This window comes from Panicum virgatum, chromosome 2N, assembly GCF_016808335.1.
Source record: "Panicum virgatum strain AP13 chromosome 2N, P.virgatum_v5, whole genome shotgun sequence".
NCBI lineage: Eukaryota > Viridiplantae > Streptophyta > Magnoliopsida > Poales > Poaceae > Panicum > Panicum virgatum.
Window position 1 is genome coordinate 58,751,234 of NC_053146.1, and position 23,199 is coordinate 58,774,432.

General features: G+C 50.9%; 1 protein-coding gene across 2 annotated transcripts; it reads right to left on the reverse strand.

Annotated features, from left to right (window-relative positions):
• Nucleotides 1-2,640: 2,640 nt before the first annotated feature.
• Nucleotides 2,641-21,884, reverse strand: LOC120661393 (peptide-N(4)-(N-acetyl-beta-glucosaminyl)asparagine amidase-like). 2 transcript variants are annotated; one of them, XM_039940245.1, is made up of 17 exons: nt 21,614-21,884; nt 21,330-21,500; nt 20,620-20,721; nt 20,443-20,529; nt 20,138-20,220; nt 18,903-19,016; nt 18,252-18,306; nt 18,059-18,145; nt 11,367-11,422; nt 11,221-11,280; nt 11,028-11,115; nt 10,679-10,902; nt 10,165-10,468; nt 10,023-10,083; nt 8,773-8,875; nt 3,155-3,286; nt 2,641-3,066 (listed from the first exon to the last, which is right to left on the reverse strand). In XM_039940245.1, the coding sequence occupies exons 1-17, from the start codon at nt 21,773-21,775 to the stop codon at nt 2,982-2,984; spliced, it is 1,974 nt and encodes a 657-aa protein (XP_039796179.1). In that variant the 5' UTR covers nt 21,776-21,884; the 3' UTR covers nt 2,641-2,981. The 2 variants fall into 2 exon arrangements, with proteins under 2 accessions (XP_039796179.1, XP_039796178.1); XM_039940244.1 differs by having other exon boundaries at nt 10,165-10,902; nt 21,614-21,879.
• Between the last annotated feature and the right edge of the window lie 1,315 nt (nt 21,885-23,199).

Consider the following 23,199-nt stretch of genomic DNA (forward strand, 5'->3'; position numbering starts at 1 on the left):
AAATTATATGTAGCCATGCATGTTGCTTATGTTTGAGAAGCAGAATCCAATGCAAAAGTGTATGTATGCACCACACACTATCTAAGTTTATCAATGTATAGAAAAGTGTATTGTGCACATCCAGGGCAAATATGTAGCAGCTTGATCCCGAGTTTCATATAAAAGATCAATTCAGTTAGGCAGATGAACTGATCGTATATATATTTGGACGGTAACTTGGTATATGTACATCCCATTCATTTTGGATTGCTTCAAGTCCAGTTTGTATCTGAAGTTCCCAACTACTGGTCTATTTTTGCAAAAAAGATGATAAATAGAGGGGGGTTTTATTTTTACGCAGCAGGGCCATCAAAAGCAGTAGCTAGACAAAAAAATGTATGATCCATACAAAATGTTTAAAGATGATGTTACATTGCATTGATTTAAAGTATCTTCCGAATGTTAGCTATTTAGAATGGACGGTAAATTGTTTCTTTAGGTCATTCCCTATGGCAGTTTCATCAGAGTTCCAATCTTACTAAATGAGGTGCAACATAGGCTAAGCCGATGATATAGTAAGATATTTATAAAGAGAGAAAGAATGTTTTTAATCTAGAATTCTAGATGAAACTCGGTGTACATGCTGGTTACCTGTGCCATAGAAATGAAATGAAATCCTCATTGTGACCAAATTGCTTCATCATATACATTAGAAACTGAAATCAAACCCTATTGTGACCAAATTGTTTCATAGCACATATGAAATTATGCCTTGGATGAGTTGTTTCATTCATCAAATCAATTGTCTTAATTTATATGATGTAGCACTATTAGAAATCGTGAATTGAAGCTCTTCACTGGAAATGGCCTTATTATCATGCATATTCCTTTATTTCTTTGACAAAGGTGGTAGATTTATTTACTGACATGCATGACAAGCCCAAAATATCAACGAACTCGTCATATACCATTAATTCGTTAGCATGTCACTTAGCGCCCCTCCTTATCTCGTTCTCCCAATCAAATATTGGGATATATTCCAATTAATTCACTCAGTTGCAACATACCCAAGGACAACAATAAACCAATGTCAACGGAGGCACTTGCTGCTTAGGAAATGGTTTTCAGACCCTGAATTATTTAGGGGCATTTGTGTTCTTGCCTCTACTTTACAGTGCAATTGGGATTTTATCCTCATTTTTCTTAACTTTGTAATTTAGCCGGAACCAATCATAAGTCAAAGTGATTTTGCTTCTAGTCAACGCATTTTTGCCCCTAATCAACAATCAAAGTAGGGGCAAAATCGCGTTGATGAATAGGGGCAAAATTACGTTGACTTATGAATGGCAAGGGTAAAATCACAAAGTGAAAGAAAAACGAGGGTATAATCACAATTGCACTGCAAAGTAGAGGTAAGAACACCAATTTCTTATTTTTTTTTAGTTCACAAAGTTCCATTCTTCCTCACTTACACATCCTGGTTGAAAAGGTATGTAAAAACCACTTTATGAAGTTACGTTGATGGAGCCCTTTAGGCAACAAAACGTTTAAAAAAAGACGTACCATTTTAATTTAACCACATATTTATAGCTCACAAGGAAGGAGGGAGACGATTATCGGAGAACAGTGCAAGAAACAACCCGGAAACCACACGCCACGATTGTAACCACAGGAAGCCGCAAGAAACCTCCAGCAATAGGCAGCAGCCAGCAGTTGATGGAGAAGGCAACTATATAAGCCGTACACTTCAACTTGCGGCCATATAATTCTCTATTTCTCCTCTCCTTTTAGCCTTTTAGGTAAGCTTTGTTACACACATGCAGATAGCTAATTATTCGCTCAAGCTACAAATTGGAAGCAGCCTCGCCATGATTGGATACGAAAGCGACGGCAGGATACAAATAACCACCACGTTTCAGAGAGCATTGTCCAACACTGCTCTCGATCCGTGCAAGTTATTGGATATCTCCATCAAAGTGTTATTAGTAGGTAGCCATCCATGCAGATGTGAATACTTTTTATCAGTCTCATTTTCTCGTGTGTGTGTGTGTGTGTGTGTGTGTGTGTGTGTGTGTGTGTGTGTGTGTGTGTGTGTGTGTGTGTGTGTGTGTGTGTGTGTGTGTGTGTGTTGTGTCTCAAAGTTCAGTAACTTGCAGAGCCCAACTAACTGGGACAGCTTAACAGCCTTGAAGCGAAGCAGCTGCTCGTCGTTAATTACCGACCGGCTGCGAAAAACTATGTGCTTTCTTGACCTAGTAACTAAAAGGTTGTGGTGAGTGTGACATATAGGTCTAAAAACAAAGATGATGTCGTTGCATTTTTACGCTCCACCGACGGTTTTTCACTGCTCGTGTCTTGCATAAATGAACTCCGATAGATTCGCACGGTTTGGCGTAACTCTGCTGCACCAGGTAAGGGATTTTCCGTTCCGTTTATCCTCGCTCAAGAAAACCACGTGAAGTCAAACCAACATTCAGAATCTCCTAACCCGTTCTAGCTTACTTTGCGTTCAGGCAACACGCACGGTATCAACTCTCTAAGCCACCGCCATTTTGGATACTAGATGCGAAGTGCTTTGTCCTAAAAATAATCACAGTTTTACTACTGCTTATAAGTAAAAAAAATTGAACTGCAGTATATCTGATAAGTTAGAGGAACCAATACTCCAAAGACTCATGCCTCTTGTTGTAAAAAAAAATGTATAGTGTATCCATCACGGGCGGCCTGGAAAAGGATGCGTAGTCCCCATGATGAAAAGTATCTCAACGTCATCGCTAATCGATAGTACATTGAATAACACCAGAATAGATTATCGTATATTCATGTCCGTAATTACTCAATCAATCCTCAATCATTCTACCATTCAAGGGAAGGCTACTTCCAGAATAAAAACAAACTTCACAATCTTATGATGCGCCTTCATGCTGCACAGGTTCGAGAAATCAGGAGTTCTAGAAAGCTATGAATACCACTTGCTCAGCTCTTTACAATTCCGGGAAAGTTCACACGGTTCTCCCATAGAGATCAATAGATCCTATCTGAAACCTTGGAGTGGAATGTGATTCTCTTACGCACAGAAACCTGAACCTGGCAATGGAAAAAAGAATAGTTCAGTCAAACAGGAGAGATACTAATTACTTCAGAGTGTGGCATCAGCCAGTAATATAGAACCTACCGGAAAGCATTTGCTTTACATCTCTTATCCACTGTAAATGTTTTCCGGAAGAAACGGGTCTCAAATATTTCAGAACTGCGAGTGTCAATTGTATTCCAGGTGGAGCCTCCATCCGTGCTCGCTTCAAGAACCCTGTGACATATGCTTATGAGTTGCAGGTACATCGACCATTAACTTTGATTAAAAAATGTTGCCCACAACTTCTAGCTTGAAACATGGTTTTCCCTATAATTCTCAAACTAATGATCTTGTCAGCAAAGTTATATTATCTACAGTTTTAACGAGTTATTGAGTTAAGGAAAATGTTATGGGACTAGTCTTTGATTTAAGGAAAATGTTACAGCAGAGGTTATATTCCGATTGTAGCGAGACTAAAAGCTACAACCAATACAAAAAAAGAGTCTAACAGCTACAATGTTAACCGAGAGATTTGTAAGCTAACAAGGGCCAACCACTCACCAAATGAATTTATATTTAAGTGAGGCTTTTCATACAAGTTCAATTCTTTATCTCATAAGCTATTTTTTTCTAGCCTAAAGATGGATTATACTAGGATTCTGTTTGACACAATGGGTGGCTTCATAGAATCATTATGCAACCCACAACCCAGTAAACCACTACTAATATGAAAAGAAGGAACAACATTGTGATTTACTTTTATGTGTTTGACAAATAGTATACGCAATACCACGTGGATTAGGATTAAATAAGGCTAGCAAGTGATCTCACTTGAAGTTGACACTGTTGGCACTCCCCCCCACACAACACCCTCTTGCTTGCAGGTGGAGGAAGAAGATGAGAGGAAGAAGAATGACTCAGGAAGAGCACACGAAGTGGAGCTGCTTAATCTGTGAGCTGCAGCTGCTCTCTCCTTTTATAGACACAAGTAGTCAAGGTGAGCATTTACAAGATAAGACACTATAGTGTTATGCAGCCTCTACCACTACTAGCTACTGCTGCTACTACTAGTCACTACTGCTATCATGCTGTCAACTGCAGCTGCTACTATACACAATAGTGTTTGCCGCCCAACATTGAAGAGGCAGTCTTGACTGAGCAGAAGCAAGAGCCTCTACCAGCGTAGAACCTAGACAAGCTAGAGCATGGGTAATTATCTAACAATTCTTCCCCTAATTGCACTGCTCTTGCTTGATCTCCTCAACTCCAATCTTGGTCCTCAACTCTGTAAGTCAAACGCGCCCAAGTGGCTTGGTGAGGATGTCCCCGAGCTGTCGAGCTGTCTCGACATACTAGAGCTTCATCTGTCCACCGTCGACGCAATCACGGATGAAGTGATACTTGGTGTCGATGTGCTTGCTCCGGTCGTGGTGGACGGGGTTCTTTGCTAAGGCGATGACGGACTGGTTGTCCACCATCAGGACGGGTGCACGAGCTTCTTCTCCGGTGAGCTCTGCCAGCAGCCGCCCCAGCCAAACTCCCTGGCAACATGTCGTCGCCGCCGCAATGTACTCTGTCTCGCAAGTGCTCAGCGCAACGACCTTCTGTTTCATCGATTGCCAGGAGATCGGGCACGCTCCAAGGAAGAAGAGCACACCAGTCGTGCTCTTTCGTCCATCAACGTCGCCCGCCATGTCGCTGTCGCTGAACCCAATCAGCTCCAGCTCTCCTCTGCTCCTCCTTGGGTAGACGAGCCCGTAGCCGCGCGTCCCTGCCACATAGCGGAGCAGATGCTTGACCGCGGCGAGGTGATCCTCCCGCGGCTCCGCCATGAACCGGCTCACGTAGCCCACGGCGAACCCAATGTCCGGCCGCGTGTGCGTAAGGTAACGCAGTGCGCCGACGATGCTCCGGTAGCTCGTGGCGTTCACCAAGAGGGCAGTGCTGTCCTTTGACAGCTTCACCTTCTCCTCCATGGGCGTCTGGCACGCCCTGCACTCGCCGGTGATGACAAATCCCGGCGGCCGCTGCACGTACACCTCCTCGGCGAGCTCTCCGTTGAGGAATGCCAATTTCACGTCCAGGTGATGGACCTTCCAGCACCTCACCGCCGCCAGCGCCAACAGCAAGCGCACGGACTCCATGCGCGCCACCGACGCAAAGACTTCCTCGAAGTCGATGCCCTCGCGCTGCACGAATCCCTTGGCGACGAGTCGCGCCTTGTGCCGCACCACCTCGCCGCGTTCGTTCCGCTTCACCTTGAACACCCACTTGAGCCCAATTGGCCGGCAACCGACCGGCGGATCCACCAGCTCCCACATGCGGTTCTCCTCCACCGCCGCCATCTCCTCTAGCATCGCCGCCCGCCAGCGTGCTCCTGTTCTGCTGCGGCGAAGTTTGGTGGCTCCTCTGCGCTGCCCAGATGCAGCTCGAGGTCGTCCAGCACATGGGCCGCCTGCCCGGGCGGACTCCCCATGCCAACGATGTCATCCACCAGACGGAATCGGAGTGGCTCGCCGGAGTAATCGGCGTCGATGTTCGGGGAGGCGCTCGGCGGAGGCGTGACGAAGCAAATCGACGAAACGGTGCTAGTTGCGGCGGAGATCGGAGTCCCCAGCCCCGCTCTCGAGGGTGCCCCCTGCGCCTCGCTCGAGGGTGCCCCCTGTGCCGCTCTCGAGGGTGTCCCCTGCGACTCGCTCGAGGGTGCCCCCTGTGTCGCACTCGAGGGTGTCCCTTCCGCCTCGCTCGAGGGTGTCCCTTCCGCCTCGCTGTGAGCCAGCTCCCCCGCACCGGAGTACGCCATGTACTCGACGGTGAAGGAGCTGCTCAGGCCTCCTGGCGTCGCTTCCCCATCGCCGGACTCCCAGCCCCAGCACGCCGCCTCGTCAAAGACGACGTCGCGGGACACGACCACCTTGCTGCTGGCCGGGTCGTAGAGCCGATAAGCCTTTCTCCCGCGCTCGTACCCTAGGAACACCATGGGAGTGCTCCTGTCTTCCAGCTTGGCGAGGTTGGGCTTCGTCTTCTTCACGTGCCCGACGCAGCCGAATGTCCTGAGGAAGGACACGTCCAGCTTCCTCCTGTGCTAGGCCTCGAATGGCGTCGTGCCCTCCAAGCTCTTGGTGGGCGCGCGGTTCAGGATGAAAACCACCGTGCTCACCGCCTCGCCCCAGAACGCCGGCGGCATCTTCTTGGCCTTCAGCATGCTCCTAGCCATGCCGACCACCATCTGATTCCTCCTCTCGACGACGCCGTTCTGCTGCGGCGAGGACGACGCCGTGAGGTGGTGTTCAACGCCCTGTCCCGCGCAGTAGAGGCCGAACTCAACCGAGGTGAACTCGCCGCCGCGATCCGTCCGCAGCACGCATAGCTTCTTCCCCGTCTCCGTCTCCACCTGCGCCTGGAACTCCTTGATCATCGCTGGCGCCTCGTCCTTGCTCAACAGCAGGTGCAGCCACATGTAGTGGCTGCAGTCGTCCACCAGGAGCAGGAAATAGCGCCGTCCGCCATGCGTTGGCGGCGTGATTGGCCCGCAGAGGTCGCCGTGGACGAGCTCGAGGGTGTCGCCAGCGCGGTAGCTCGCCTTCTTGGGGAACGGCAGCCTCCTCTGCTTCCCGGCAAGGCAGCTGTCGCACAGCTCGCCGGATGCTCGATCAGTGGCAGCCCTCGCACCATGCCTTGCCGCGCCATCCTGGCCAGAGCATCGAAGCTCAAATGGCCGAAGCGCGCGTGCCAGCGCCACGCCGCATCGTCGCACCTTGCCGCCAAGCACACCGGGCGCGCAATGCGCAGCGCCAAGGTGTAGAGGCGATTCCTGCTGCGCTCAACCTTGGCGAGCAGCTTCCGCTCACGGTCCCTGATCCGGAGCACGCCGCCGTCGATCAGCACCTGGCAGCCTCGCTCGTCGAGCTAGCCGATGCTGATGATGTTGCTCCGGAGCTTGGGGATGTAGTACACATTCGTCAGCGCCTTGTGCTCGCCATTTTTGCACTGGAACACGACCGTGCCGCGCCCCTGGATGTCGACGCCGGAGTTGTCCCCGAACTTCACGGTGCCGACGACTCCGGTGTCGAGCTCGGAGAAGGCCGCGCGGTTTCCGGTCATGTGGTTGCTCGCGCCGGTGTCGAGGTACCACAGCTCCTCTGCCTCCTCCTCTGCTCGGCCGAGGTTGACCCGCGCGCGCGGCTCGTCGAGCTCGACGCGCCCGCCACGGTCCTCTGCCTCGGTGTTGATGGCGCAGACCCGCGCCATGAGCAGCGCAGGCTCTTCCTCGTCATCTTGGGCGAGGTGCGCCCGCTCCTGGCGCCGCGACTCCTTGCAGTCGCGGGCCCAGTGCCCGATCTCGCCGCAATTGCGGCAACGATCCTTGTCGGCGGCACGATCTCCGCCGTCCTTGCCGGCGCCTTCCGCTGTGGCTTGCCGCGCCGCCTGCCGCGCGCGCCGCCTCCGTCGCTGCGCGAAACAGAGGAGCCCTCCCCCTGCTTCCTCTCGCACAGGCGCGCAGCCCACTGCTCCTCCGTGAGCAGTAGCTGGCCGCCGGCGGTCGTCCGGGCGGGGGCCTCCGCGCGGTCCTCGACCGCCTTGAGCCGCCCGGTGACTTCCTCGATCGAGAGCGTGCTCATGTCGAGCAGCGTCTCGATCGAGAGCGCAATCTGCGCGAATCGCGGCGGCACGACGCGGAGATACTTCGCCACCGCTTCCTCTTCGCCGATGTCGACGCTGACCTGCGCTAGCTGGCTCACCAGAGATGTGAGCCGCAGCGCGAAGTCCTCGATGGCCTCGATGGCCTCGCCATCGCGGAACGCGATAGCCTCGTACTCCCGCCGGAGCTGCTGCGCCTTCGCCTTGCGCACGCGGTCGCCGCCGAGCCGCATCGTCTCCAGGTTCTCCCACGCTTCCTTGGCGGAGTCCTTGGCGCCGAGCGGGACGATGTACTCTGTCGGCACGGACTTGAGGATGGCATCCATGACCGACTGGTCATCTTCTTTGTCGGCGGTGCCCACGGTCACCGCTGCCCACAGGCGCCTCGCCTTGAGCATCACCTTCATCAGCACCACCCACTCGGCGTAGTTCGTGCGAGTGAACATGGGGTACTGTGCGCCGCCGACGTCCCGCACCGTCTTCTTCACGACGTACGTCGTCTGGCGCCCACGGCCACGCTCCTAAGAACGCCCGCGCCCATGCTCACGATCCAGGGAAGCCATGGCCACCAAGCTCGAACACTCAAGCTCTGAATAACACTTGTTGGCATTCCCTCACACACACACACAACACCTTCTTGCTTGCAGGTGGAGGAAGAAGGTGAGAGGAAGAAGGACTCAGGAAGAGCACACGAAGTGGAGCTGCTTAATCTGTGAGATGCAGTTGCTCTCTCCTTTTATAGACACAAGTAGTCAATGTGAGCATTTACAAGGTAAGACGCTATAGTGTTATGCAGCCTCTACCACTACTAGCTACTACTAGTCACTACTGCTACCATGCTGCCAACTGCAGCTGCTACTATACATAATAGTGTTTGCCGCCCAACATTGAAGAGGCAGCCTTGACTGAGCAGAAGCAAGAGCCCCTACCAGCGTAGAACCTAGACAAGCTAGAGCATGAGTAATTATCTAACAGACACAAGATACTGGATGATATCAGTACAATATGAATTAATATATGCTGAATTCTGCTAGATGCAAGAAAGAAGTGCAACATTGCGGATAGTGTAGTTACTTTACCAGTGCATTGGATCCCTCTCTGGAGCATCATTAGCTGACATCAAATCATATGAGTCCAACTCACAAGTTTGGCCATCGGGCATTTTATAAATCAGCCAACAACCTGCAAAATTCTTTTATTAGCCTATAACTAATATTCTACATTTGCCTGTACGTGAAACTCTTTAAATAGCATCTTTGCCACAAGATGAAAGATCTGAAAACACCAGCAGAACACAATTGACCAGACATTACTGAAAAAGTTGACACATAGTGTTAGCGCGCCCCACCTAGCCAACCCGACCATAAAACCCAGGTGTTATAGTGGGAGGGGTGGGGGCTTTTATCCATAGTCCATCATTCCCCCTACGGCGTGCGAGCCCGGCGTAGCCCGCAGCAGGTTCTAGTGCCCGGCGTAGCCCGCAGCAGGTCTCAGCACACGAGAGGCGCAGGGGAAATCGCGCAGCGGAAATGCGTGGCCGGGTGGGTTCGAACCCGGGACCTCGGCTCTGGTACCATGTTAGCGCGCCCCACCTAGCCAAGCCGACCATAAAACCCAGGTGTTATAGTGGGAGGGGTGGGGGCTTTTATCCATAGTCCATCACATAGCATCAGGTGTGAAAACTTCGAGATGGATGCCAAATGCAGATATGCTCCAGGGAGCAGAAAAGGTCTACCATCTCAAATCTTTGAATTAAGACATACCAACAATAACTTCTACAACAATTGAAAAATAAATACTAACTCAATTAAGTTCCCAACGGAACCTCAAAATTCAATTTCAAATCTATTGAGTGTTTGAGAAAAGTTCTAATCTAGCAAATGAAAAATGGATTAACCATCAGCGAGACAATAGGAAGTAAAAGAAAATGTTAGGCAAACTGCAAACTTCTTCATAGTTACTATTAAAAAGGAATCAACCTATGCACTGAACCATGTGTGCCCACACCAGTATTGTTGTTATTCAACCAAATTGGAATCGTACAAAAAAATGTGAAACTATCGATTCAGAGCTCAAAAATTCAGATAGAATCAAGTTTACAGCAGTATTACCTATGTTTATATAAATTAAAAAAATACTCGGGGTTAAATTATATCCAATTAATCAATGAGTGCATGGCAGTTGATTCAGTAGTGCAGAAGAGAACTTAAGAAAAAGGGATGGCTGCACTAGGGGTGTCAATCTGGGTAGCTTTGATTGAACAAAATAAACTATGAATAAAACATGGTAGTAGTACGAGATCTCTTAGTATACAGTGCAACCAGATTACCTTTAGCTCCATCAGGCTCTTCCCATTTTGATGAATGAATACCATCAAATGCTGCTGTTGCCTGAAACAATTTCAAACACACTTATGTATGGCAAACCTTGATGAATGGGTACTAAAAGTTCACAAGTTCGCCGTCACATACAATTCCGATCGGGAGCTGTTCCCTGCTTGCAAGGACTGAACCTGAGCTTAGTCTGTTCCCTCTTGGGAATTGGTTACCTTCTGTGCAAAATATATTATTCTTATAATTACTCAATATCTCGTCAACTGCATCCAACGCTACTGGTAATGCTAAGGATGAGTTTATTGGATTTTCAACCACAGTCACAGATTGGTGCCCATCAGTACCCAATTCTGCTTTCAGTGAAACAGCAGCAAATAGTCTTTCAATGAAAGAACATATCTCCTCAAATAGCTGCTGTGTTTTCTTGTCTAATGTAGCTCTTCTACAATTAAAGTTAGCATCTTTAAGATTTAGCATCAACGTCTTCAAAGCATGAAAAACTTCAATAATTCTTTCTTTAGGGACCTTTCTATCACAAAAATGCGAAAGAAGAGCAGACAGAGCATCATATATATTTGAAACATGAGCATCAACACATTTCCGAACAGGGCACGATGAACAACTAAGTGAATCTGCTTGGCCCAACTCTGACCTTGCTTTTCTCCATTCCACAGAACCACTTAGCCTTCCAGGTAAGGATAAAGTTGTTTCAACTTCAAGATAAGCAGCTTTGCTAAGTTCCTCAGACTCTTCCTTGTCACGGTTTTCTATGACTGAGAGAGCACCAGCTGACAATCCAGTGCGATACTTTCTTGTCATGGATGATAGAACAGCTGAAATGGTTTCTTCTGAGGTAATTGTTCGCCTAGAGAGAACCTGCAGGGGCAGATATGCGACACATAAGTCAAACCACTTTAACCTAAAAATAATGGTAACCCAGTTAAAAACAAGAGGCAGCCAACCATGCTGAACACAGGTCATAACCAGCAAAAAATTCCTACCTCATGCCATTTTCTGGTGTAGCGTTTTGTAACATCATGTACTCCATCTTTCGAAATCGCAATAATATAATCTAACTTCTTGTTCCACCTACAAGAAAATGCCATACAGCAAGAACAAATGCACAGAATTTGCAAAAACATCAGGTAGGGCAATGCAATATGCACAAACCAGTTGGTAGGAACAAATCTTTACCCTTTCTCATACAGTAGGGGATTATCATAGACTCCTTCACACGGATCTAGGTGCATCCATCTAGACATTTAAGAACAATAGCGTCAAGAATAAGGGTACGAAAATACCAAATTCAAACTTAGAAGCAGTGGGAATGTTTGACTGACCTCCCGTACAAGTTTGAAAAACATTCCGTCCACACATGATCAGTGAAATCCAGGGTCTGTAAATTATAAATTGGCAAGGCAGATCAATCTATTGTACTAGGAGGAAAAACGCATTGCTTCATCTTCGTGTATTTTAATAACCAGTTAACCGCATAAATTTGGGCCTACTAACAAGTGACCAGCCACAATATAGACTACAAAGTTCAATTAGAGAAAATAACTGAACTGCTTTGGGGGCAGCATTCTCTTTTTGGATTCAAACCTGTGAGGGAGTTCCCCACAAGCCACAATTATGAACACCATATGATAGGGACACAGGAATAGCAAGAACAGAACCTGGAACCCCTTCATCGGAATACACAAATCACTCAAGTCATATGTGATGGAGAGAATAATTCCTTCTATTCCTCCAACCCTAGATGGGTGGGTATATATAGAACCTATACATGGGCCTCTAGGTGAGCCTCTATACACATGGGCTCAATATACTCCAACACCCCCCCCCCGCCGCAGTCTGAACTACCGGCGCAGCGGTGTTCAAGACTGGACAACAAGAAAGCTAACACCCCCCGCAGTCTGAACAACCGACGCAGCGGTGTTCAAGACTGGACTAGATGAGAGTACAAGTAGTGCACAAAAGGGCTAATACCCCCCGCAGCCACAACTAGCCACCGGCTACATTGAGGCTGGATCGAAACTCCGAGAAGGTCCACGAGGGCAGCCCCTTGGTGAAGATGTCAGCAAACTGGGAGGTAGTCGGGACATGGAGTACCCGAACATCGCCGATGGCGACTCTGTCGCGCACAAAGTGTAGGTCGATCTCCACGTGCTTTGTCCGCTGATACTGGACGGGGTTGGTGGAGAGATACACGGCGCTGACGTTGTCGCTATAGACGAGCGTGCTCTTGGCGAACGGGTTGTGGAGCTCCGCCAAGAGCTGTCGTAGCCAGGACGCCTCCGCCACGCCGTTAGCGACAGCCCGGTACTCCGCCTCGGCACTAGAGCGGGAGACAACCGGCTGCCGCTTGGACGACCAGGAGACCAGGTTGCCGCCCAGGAAGACGGCGTAGCCGGAAGTGGAGCGGCGAGTGTCCGGGCAGCCAGCCCAGTCGGCGTCGGTGTAGACAACCAGCTCAGCAGAGGACGAGCGGTGAAGTACCAGGCCGAGGTCCACAGTGCCACGGACGTACCGAAGGAGACGCTTCAGCGCAGCAAGGTGTGACTCCCGGGGATCATGCATATGGAGACAGACCTGCTGAACAGCGTAGGTGAGATCCGGCCTGGTGAAGGTGAGGCACTGCAAAGCGCCGGCCAGACTCCGGTAGGCAGTAGGATCATCCACCGGATCACCCAGATCAGCAGACAGCTTCGCCTGAGTGTCGACTGGAGTGGAGCAGGGCTTGCAATCAGTCGTCCCAGCCCGCTCCAGAATATCGAGGGTGTACTGCCGCTGGTGAAGTAGAAGACCAGACGGGCGAGGCTCAACAGTGACGCCCAAGAAGTGGTGGAGCTGACCGAGATCCTTCATAGCGAACTCCTGCTGCAGAGAGGAGATGACACTCTGAAGCAACTGCTGACTGGAAGCTGTAAGCATAATGTCGTCGACATATAGCAGCAGATAGGCAGTCTCATCCCCACGGCGGTAGACGAAGAGAGACGTGTCAGACATGGCCTCGGTGAACCCCAGTGTCATCATGAACGTGGCGAACCGAGAGTACCAAGCCCGAGGAGCCTGCTTCAGCCCATAGAGAGACTTGTTGAGCTGGCAGACCATATCCGGACGACTCGAGTCCACAAATCCCGCAGACTGAGTGCAGTAAACAGTCTCTGACAAGGTGCCGTGAAGAAACGCATTCTTCACTTCCAGCTGGTGCACAGGCCAAGTGCGCGAGAGCGCAAGCGAGAGTACCGTGCGCACCGTAGCGGGCTTCACGACCGGGCTGAAGGTCTCATCATAGTCCACACCAGGCCGCTGAGTGAACCCCTGTAGAACCCAGCGAGCCTTGTATCGCTCCAGTGTGCCGTCAGCCCGACGCTTATGCGTCCAGATCCACTTGCCAGTCACCACATTGCAACCAGACGGACGCGGCACGAGGTCCCACGTCTGGTTGGCAAGAAGAGCCGCGTACTCCTCTTCCATCGCGCGACGCCAGTGAGGATCCGCCAAAGCGTCGCGGACAGAGGAAGGTACCGGAGAGACCCGCGGCTCTCCCTCTGTAGCGGAGAGAGTCGCAGCCTGGGACGCCATCCGCCGAGTCACCATGGGATGGATATGCCGAGGATCCCGATGGATGACCGGCGGGTAGTACACCTCCAGCTCGGCTCGAGAGGGAGCCGGAGGAGGCGGCGGCGGCGACGGCTCCGGTGTCGGCGTCGCAGGAGCCGCCAGAGCAGGAGGCGGCGCCGGTGTCGACGCCGAACGGCGCCGGTACACCTGCACCGGCTCAGCGTACCGCTGTGGCGCCGGGTTCGGCGCCGAGCGACGCCGGTACACCTGCACCGGCTGAGCGTACCGCTCAGGTGCAGGGGAAGGCACCGGGGCCGCGCGTGGCGCAGCGGGAGACACCGGGTCCGTGCGCGGCACGACCGGAGGTCCGGGGGCCGCGCGTGGCGCGACCGCGGGCACCGGGGCCGCGCTCGGCGCAGCAGGGATCACCGGAAGCGGTGCCGGTGCGCCGGGAAAACCTGCAGGAAAGGGACAGACAGGTAACGGTGGCTGAACCACCGGGTCAGTCGAAACAGAGACACCAGCTCGGGATCAGAAGAAGGTGTGGAGGAGGTGGAGTAGGGGAAATCCGACTCGTCGAAGACGACGTGTCGGGAGATCAGAACGCGTCGAGAGGTGAGGTCAAAGCATCGGTACCCCTTGTGGTCAGAGGAGTACCCAAGGAACACACAACGAGTCGAGCGGGGCGCCAGCTTGTGAGAAGCGGTGGCGGACGTGTTAGGGTAACACGCACACCCGAAGACCCGAAGGTGGTCGTAGCGAGGAGGGGTACCGAAAAAAGCGTGGTGTGGTGTGGGAGCAGGAGAAGCAGTGGACGGAAGGCGGTTGAGCAGGTAGGTGGTGGTGTGGAGGCTCTCAGCCTAGAAGCGCGGGGGGAGAGAAGCCTAGATCAGAAGGGTGCGCACGACGTCGTTCGTCGTGCGAATTTCCGCTCAGCCTTACCGTTCTGAGGAGAGGTATACGGACAAGACATACGCAGCTGAACACCCCGAGACAGGAAGAAAGACCGGGAGGTAGAGTTATCAAACTCCCGCCCGTTGTCACACTGGACGGCCTTAACGGTGAGGCCGAACTGAGTGGACACCCAGGCAAAGAAGTGGAGGAGGGTGGGGAAGGTCTCAGACTAGTCGCGCAAAGGGAAAGTCCAAGAGTAATGAGAAAAATCATCAACAACGACCAGATAATATCTATAGCCAGAAATGCTGAGTACATGAGATGTCCACAGGTCACAGTGAATGAGATCAAAAGCATGCGCAGCATGCGAAGAAGAAAAAGAAGACAGAAGTCTAACATGACGACCTAACTGGCACGCATGACAGAGGTGCTCAGCAGTAGCCCTAGTACATGGAACATCGGTACTACGGCGGAGCTGAGCCAAAACGTCGCGGCCGGGGTGACCAAGCCGGCGGTGCCAGGTGGTGAAAGAAGGCGTCACGGCAAAAGCAGAAGACGAAGAAGCCGAAGGTGAGGCAGCGGAAGCAGGAAGCCGAAGAGTGTAAAGGGGCCCCGGGCTGTCACATCGGAGGAGCGGACGCCGGGAAGCCGAATCCTTCACAGTAAGACCAGAGGAGTCAAATTCGATAGAACAAGAGTTGTCAGCAGTAAACTGGCGAATAGAGAGAAGGTTGTGAACCATTTGAGGAGCAACAAGAACATTAGGAAGACGAGGAGCAGAATCCACGGCGGTGACAGGAAGGCATGACCCATCACCAACCATGATAGAAGAAGGACAAGAGGGGTGTGGGGGTCGGACAGAAGATAGGATACCAGCATCGGGAGTGGTGTGGAACGAGGCACCCGAGTCGGCGATCCACTCGGTGCTGGTCGACGGCGTCAGTCCCATGGTGCTGAAGGACTGCGCCAGAGCGGCATAGTCCCACCCCCCAGGCCAGGTCGGCTGCTGGCTGGGCTGTGCGGGCGGGGTCCAGGACGGCGCGAAGAGTGGAGCAGCGCCAGTGAACATGGCCGCCGGCTGGAGCTGAGGACGCCCCCCCCTCCCGGACCCTGGAACGGCCACATCGAGATGCGCCAAGACCATGGGTTGCTGAAGGATGGCCAGGGCGTACCTCCAGCGGCAGGGGCAGTAGCGGGAGCCGGTGTCGGCGCGCCCCGACGGCCCCCACCGGTACCGGTGCTCCCAGAAGCAGGGCCACCAGTGCTGCCACCACCACCACGTCCCCCTCGCCGGCGACGTCCACGCCCCCCCCCCCTCCTCCGGTCTGCCCGGTGGGAGCAGCACCGAGCAGAGAAGTGGCAGTAGCAGCGGAGGAGGTCGGTGGAGCAGCAACGAGCGCGGAGGGGGTTGGCGAGGACGATCCGGGCGCGAGACCCCTGGTGATCTCCTCGAGGGCGAGATCGTCCCGGACCTGCAGGAAGGTGGGGAAGGGCCTCTGACGGGCGATCCAGCCCTTCAGGTGGTCGTAGGTGCTGCTCAGGCCCCGCAGGACATTGAGCACCAAGACCCGATCGGACACTGGATCCCCGAGGTCGTGAAGAGCATCGGCCATGCTCTTCATCCGCCGGCAGTACTCACCGACGGATAGGTCCCCCTGCTCGAAGGTGCGGAAGGTGACGTCGAGCTGGAGGGCGCGATACTCGGCGTTACCGAGGAACTGGCCCTCGAGCGCCACCCAGGCCTGCCGCGCGGTGCCGCCGTGGACCCTGACGAGGTCCTGAAGATCCAGGACATGGCAACGCTGTCAAGGCGGAGCCACGCCACGTCCCGCGCCTCGATCGGCAAGTCGACGAGGACGGGGTCGTCGAGGGCGTAGCGGCGGAGGGCGGGCAGAACCTGGTCCCGCCAGCAGCCGTAGGAGGAGGACGCGGGGTCGAGGAGGACGGAGACCAGGGCCCTGATGTTATGGACCCCGGCGGCCTGGAGGTGGAGCTGGGCGACCATGGGGTCGGTCGGGTCGTACCGGGCTCCAGATCCAGCGGGCGGGGCACGGCGAGAAGAAGAGGCGCCGGGCTCGGGGTCGACGGGCAGCTGGCCGGAGGAGGCGCGGAGGAAACGCTCCGCCTCGGCGACCCGGAGCGGAGGCGTCGGCTGCGGCGCGCTCGCGCTCCCAGGCGAGGGCAGCCACGCGGACCCGCTCCTGGGCCGTCGAAGCCTCCGACTTGGCGGCGAGGAGGGCCGCGGCAAGGGCGGCGTCGGCCTGTGGTCCGCGGAGGGCGGCGGCGGAGAGCGGCACATCCGCAGGCGACATCCCGAGCCCGGTCCACGCGGCATCAGGCGCGGCATCGGCGGCGGGCTGCTTGCCCGCGGCGACAGCGGCGCGGTGGGCCGCGGCGGCGTCTACGGGATCCTGCAGCTGCTGCGCCGTGGCCCGCAGGACGGCCGGATCGATGACGGCGGCGCGGTGGGCTGTGGTGGCCGGCTGCAGGAGACCGTCGGGGGGTCCCGCGCCTGGGCCCGTGCCTGGAGAGGGAAGGGCGGCGTCCAGGTCATGCTGCATAGGCAGGGCCTGCTGCGGGGGGCCGCCAGGGGCAGCTCCCGCGCCTGGGCCTACGCCAGGAGCCAGGAGGGCGGCGTCCAGGGCTCCGGCGGCGGCGGCGTCCGCGTCCTGCCCAAGAACGGCGGCCAGGGCCACTGCCGGGGTGGCAGCGGCGGCTCCAGGCCCCGCGGTGCCCGCGCGCGGCCCAGGGAGGGCGGATCCCGCCGCGCCTGCGCCCGATCCAGGGAGGGCGGCGGCCGGCGCGCGCCAGGCCGGAGAGCCCCAGGCAGCGGCGCCGGCGCCAGATCCGGTGCCCCCCGCGTTCGCCCCCCCCCCCCCCCCCCCGCGCCGGTAGCAGAGGCGGCGGCGGCTTCAGGGGTCAGGGCGGGGCGCCATGCGGCCGCGGAAGCAGGGGAGGAGGGAAGTGGGGGGAAGAGGAAGGGGAGGAGAGGGACGGCGCCGGGAGGGGCGGCGCCGGCGGCCGGTGGCCGGCCATGGCGCCGGCGGCGGCTGCTGCAGCGCCCAGAACAGGGGCGGCGGCTGCAGGGGAGAAGAGAGAGAGGAGAAAGAGAAAAACCCTAGGCTAATGATACCATGATGGAGAGAATAATTCCTTCTATTCCTCCAACCCTAGATGGGTGGGTATATATAGAACCTATACATGGGCCTCTACGTGAGCCTCTATACACATGGGCCTCTAGGTGGGCCTCTATACACATGGGCTCAATATACTCCAACAATATGGAGTGTTTAATACTTAAGCATCCTCTATTTCGACAATATTCACATAAGAGCATCTGCATGCTAACAGACTACGTTCGAAAAAAATTAAACCTCTTGGTTGTCCTAGCAACTTACCATAAAATGTCTAGACTCTAGACTAGGCAAGAAATCTGAATTAGGTCAGACAGGTTCTTTAAATTTGAATATGGATGGGAAAGGAATGAACAAGAAATGAAGTCAACCAAAATCATGGTAGCCAAAATTCTCATATTAGTTGCAGCGAATTCAATTAGCATTATTGAACTAACCAAACGAGCTTCGTATCCAAAAGCTCGACAGTAGAATGTGAAGCAATTGGCCCATTCTCCACAGCGACCCCTCCTAGTTTGTAGAAGCTTCCAAAGCAACAAAAACATAAAACTTGATTATCGATTTTTCATTTTTGGTGGGATATATTAAAAAGTAAACACCCAATTGAATCATAGGGCATGTTACTCATACCTTATGCGGATCGTTGTACCTTGGGAACCGGGTGGTACTAAAACAATGGTTACACCTACAGATAGCATATGTCAGTATACGCATATGAAGCAAAGAAATCGGCCAAACATCGATACAAGTGACCAGCAATTTAATTATGAGGTATAATGGTACATCTGCTACCTGTATTTTAAGTTAAATTTTCCCAGTTAATAGGCACACAAAAAACAAGGAAAAAAGGGCACTAAATTCATCAGATTTATCATTGGCATAGGTGTAAGAAACTAGGCAGCACAAGCACAACACCTATTGTATCACTAATTGATTTAGTTTGGCATTTATTCACAATGTTGCTAGGGTTCCAATTCAGATTGTAAATCTGACAACATTATTACAAACAACATCGAATATGGAACTGCTAGCTAGGCTTCAGGTAGTAGCAATATGATTCAATAGAAATGAATTTGTAGGTCATTTGCTAGGGTTCAATTCAGATTGTAAATCTGACAATATTATTACAAACAACATCGAATATGGAACTGCTAGCTAGGCTTCAGGTAGTAGCAATATGATTCACAAGAAATGAATTTGTAAGTCATGAAATGAGATCACACTTCCAAAATTAATTACACGAGATGCAAGACAAATAGAAAACATTCTACTGACAGCTACCTATATAGCTCAACACGCGAAGCACCAAATTCGATTTCTGAGGGAAGTGGGTTGCCCATTCCAACATTGGAGGTCTCACGGCCACAGCTGTCACAAGGTGCTGCGTTAACCCATCTGCAAAAACAAACATCACTCGAAAGATGTGAGCACCACTTTTGGCTGTCCTATCATATATACAGACTGCGAATTGAGCATAGTAAACGTATGCAAATGTTTTTAGTAAAAAGCATTACAGGTTAGCGTAACAGGGTCAAGTTATTATGGCAAATTATATAATTTAAATCGATAAAATTGACAAAAAGAATAGAGTCAGTCATCAGTTTTATGTCACACGATGTAAGTATTACCAGAAATCATTTGTTCTAAGCATCTAATTGGTCACTCATATTCTTTGTTTCTCTAGGTGTGGCTTTTAATGTTTACAGTAGCAGTATTATTCCAGATACAGATTAAAACTGAGATTTCACAATCACAGTAGATGATCACATGTTTAGTTTACATAATAAATGAAAGTAGGTCCATCCACCACCCTCAGCTATTGAAATATTCAATATTAGTCTAAAACTAGTAAGTAATGCTGATTACTCATGTATTGACACTACTGATTCAAAATTGTTGATTCAAGTAATGCCAATAATAATTTGAAAAGCCCTTCTCAGCATCTGTACTGTTGCAACCCCCACTACTCAACTGTCTTAGGCAACCTCCTCACCATTTCTATGCCATCTGGCCTGTGTCTGCATGAGCTGTTTGTCAGTGAGGGGTGGTGTGCATGTCTAATAGCTGCTAACGATCGGTGCAATGCCATGCTGGCCTGCTGAGAATGAGACGCAGGAAACATGTGGCGCAGATGTGGACGGTAGGTGACCAGTGAGCACAATCGAAACATGGGTAAAAACAACTTCGCTGGCTGAAAAGCGTGGTTGCACACGCAAAAGAAAAGGATGGGTGGAAAGGGAATGGGCAAACTTTTTCTATTTTCCAAATTACCACAGATGACTGAACATCTTTTCAAACTGAGATACCACATAAAGCAGGGTGATTGACCCAGGCAGTTATTTGCATTGGTTTTGATAGCTAAGGGATGTGAGCGAGGAATGCAAAATGGACTTATTCCTCAAAATATGGACAGCAGTATAGATTTACGGAAATATGGGTGATATTAGACACGCACAAATGCTCAAACATTTGCAAAGTAATGACTGAGAAAAAAGACATGAAAGTGTTGCAGTGACCTGAATGATTGCTTAAACCAGAAAAGCAATTGCAGCAGAAAGGCGTGATTCTCTTCAGCTTTCGAAGGATGGAAATTCCCTTCCTACTAAAAGAATCTTTCATAAGAATCTTTCGAAGCATAGCAATTTGTAATCCATACTTTTGTCAAAAAAAAATTAGATAAAGCCATAGTGGTAAAATCAATAAGAGAATCATAAAATTCAGTTTTCCTTGGAGTCAAACTTGTACCAAAGGAAACTTTACTAGTAATTTAGAAGAAAAAAAAGACCATAGTCAAGTTTAGAGGGAGGGTGGGAGGGAGAACCTTGGCCAGTGAAACTAATGCCTTCTCCTCAAGCTCATGTATTGGAACCGTCTTCCGTGCTGCTTCTTGTCGCACTGGATCTTCATACTGCATCCAAATATATATTCAAACACCAGATATAGAAAACCCATAACACAAGGCAACACTTCGTAAATGAAATGCATTCTAATTCCATACCATCAGAACCTGGTTCATGTAAGGCTCAATTCTCTGTCTAAAAACCTCTTCACCATCATTTCGAACACTGTACTGTTGTAGGAGAAGTGCCTCTTCTTCCGCCTAGAAAAATTCCAAGAAGTAAGCATAGTTCTGCTGGCAATGACAATAGCTATTTGGGGTTATTCCTTTCTTTTCCCCTGGAAAAAATTGTGCTTAAACCAGCAACCAAATATATCTATGGAGTTTAAACATGTGAACCAATTGTAGATGCAAATTATCTATATCCAAACCAGAGTGCAACAGAATTACATGTTGCGTCTAGTTGAAACACACCCAGCTAAAAAGCACAAAAGTTGAAGAACTACCCAAGCAGTGATGGAGTGAAGTGAAATGTCCATGTATCACAGAATATATTTGTGTTTAATGACTTAAAAACACCTCACTCCCTGGTCGAACAAAAGCACCAAGTGTCGCAACTACAAACCATGATTAGAGTGACCTACATTAATAGTTGTGTCATCCAAACCAGAGTGCAAGGCAATTGCATGTCGTTTCTAGTTGAAACACACACTATTCCAAGACACGTCCTCCAAACTCCGACCAATCATCTAACAAAAGTGAACCTGCCACCAACTGCCGACATCGCTGTACAATGCGTGTTGCAATGAAGCCACCAAAAGTCCAAAACCAAACCAAAGCAGCTATCAGGGGTACTAACGATGACGCACCTGAAGCATCCTCGCGAGCTCCTCGTCGGACTTCTCCTGCGCCCTGGCCGCCTCCGCAGCCACCGCATCCTCCCCCTCATCCTCGCCGATGGCCACGACGCGCAGGCGCTCGGAGAGGGACTCCAGGTCGGTGCCGTCGTCCACCACGGACCCATCCGCCTCCACCACGATCTGCAGGTGTGCACCGCGTCAGAACATAGAAGAGAACGGGGCAGCGGCGGCCGGATCGCGGTCCGCGCGGTTGGTGGAGGAGGGAATTGGGATTCGGGGGAACGAGGGCGAACCTTCTGAAGGTCGGGCGGGACGGAGGTGAGCGAGAAGATCTGGAAGCGGAGGACGTCGATGCCATGGTCCGTGTCGTACTCCACCTCGTGCTCCTCCGCCTCCCCCTCGCCGGAGACACCGGCGGCGGGCCCCTGCCGGACCACGAACCGTCGAGCCACCATCGCGCTGTCCCTGGCCCCGCGTGGACCTTTGCTGCGGAGTCCACCCGTCCCTAAGGATGCGCCGCGCGCGTGACAGGTGGGGACCTGCTCTGAAATGGAGAATGGAGTTCGGAGCTGTGGGGACGCAAAGACAGCTGTTATATGCACGGCTCACTCACGCCATACGTGTATAAAAAAAAAACTTACAAATACACTCGGACCTAAGACCATGTTTAGTTCTCAAACATTTTCAAGATTTCCAATTATATCAAATTTTTGGTCACGTGTATGGAGTATTAAATGTAAATTTAAAAAATAATTAATTGTACAGTTTAGCTGTAAATGATGAGATGAATCTTTTGAGCCTAATTAGTTCATGATTAGGCACTAATTACTAAATAAAAACAAAAATGCTATAGTAGCCGAACCCAAAAAATTTTGCGAAATAACACGCCCTAAATCGCGTCCATCTTAAGAGCATCTCCAACAAATTACTCATCCCTCTCCCCAATACCAAAAAATTGATGTTTTGATGATGGAGATGCTCCAGCAGATTACCAATCCGATTCCCATTACCTATAAGTTTTTGTAATCACCAAAACACACCTCTCTCTCACCTAATTGAAGGTGATTTTCTCTCTATCCTATCCTTGGTGATTGAATTTTGGTAATCTGCTGCATCAACCATTATCTAAAAAAACTAAAGTAGCTATGAATGATCGAGAGAGAATATTTAGAGTATGAGGTATGAGTAATCTGTTGGAGATGCTCTAAGATCATCGGATAACGGATAGCTCTGTATCTAAACAAAATTAGGTTGTATTCCACAAGCATGTATAGGGCGTTAGCGATCCTACCAATGCAATCACGTCTATATGTATCGTCGTACTAGCAGACTAGGGTAGACGACTTGGCTCAAGAGGGTCGGAGTCCCACGAACTTTTGTTATGCGAATACAAAGTTTAATATATAATTTCATTGTTTCATCATAGTCAATACAAGGCACATAACTCTGGCTATGTTGTTTCAAACATGAGATATTTACGTGAAATTAGAAGTTTTTGCAACTATAAATTTATCAACTTTTTTATAATGATGGGGGGGAATGGATGGCTCACAAGGCTCGATCGGACGGTTAAAAATTGATAAGCATCAAGAGGCAACATAATGTAATTAATATTCATCATATTTTAAAAAAATGTATGATTTCATCTTTACATGCATATGTATATCTTATCTTCGATCTTGCATTTCTAAAACAACACACATCTTCCTTATATTTAGTTCCTCAATACACATATGACATTATCTATGATCACAACCTCTTATCTTTATCCATCTATAATCTTCTTAGCCTTTTTATCTACCACAAAATATGAATTGAACTTTGAAAGGGAATAAAAAATAGCTCAACAAAAAACTATAATGCTAGAGCTAGATTAAAG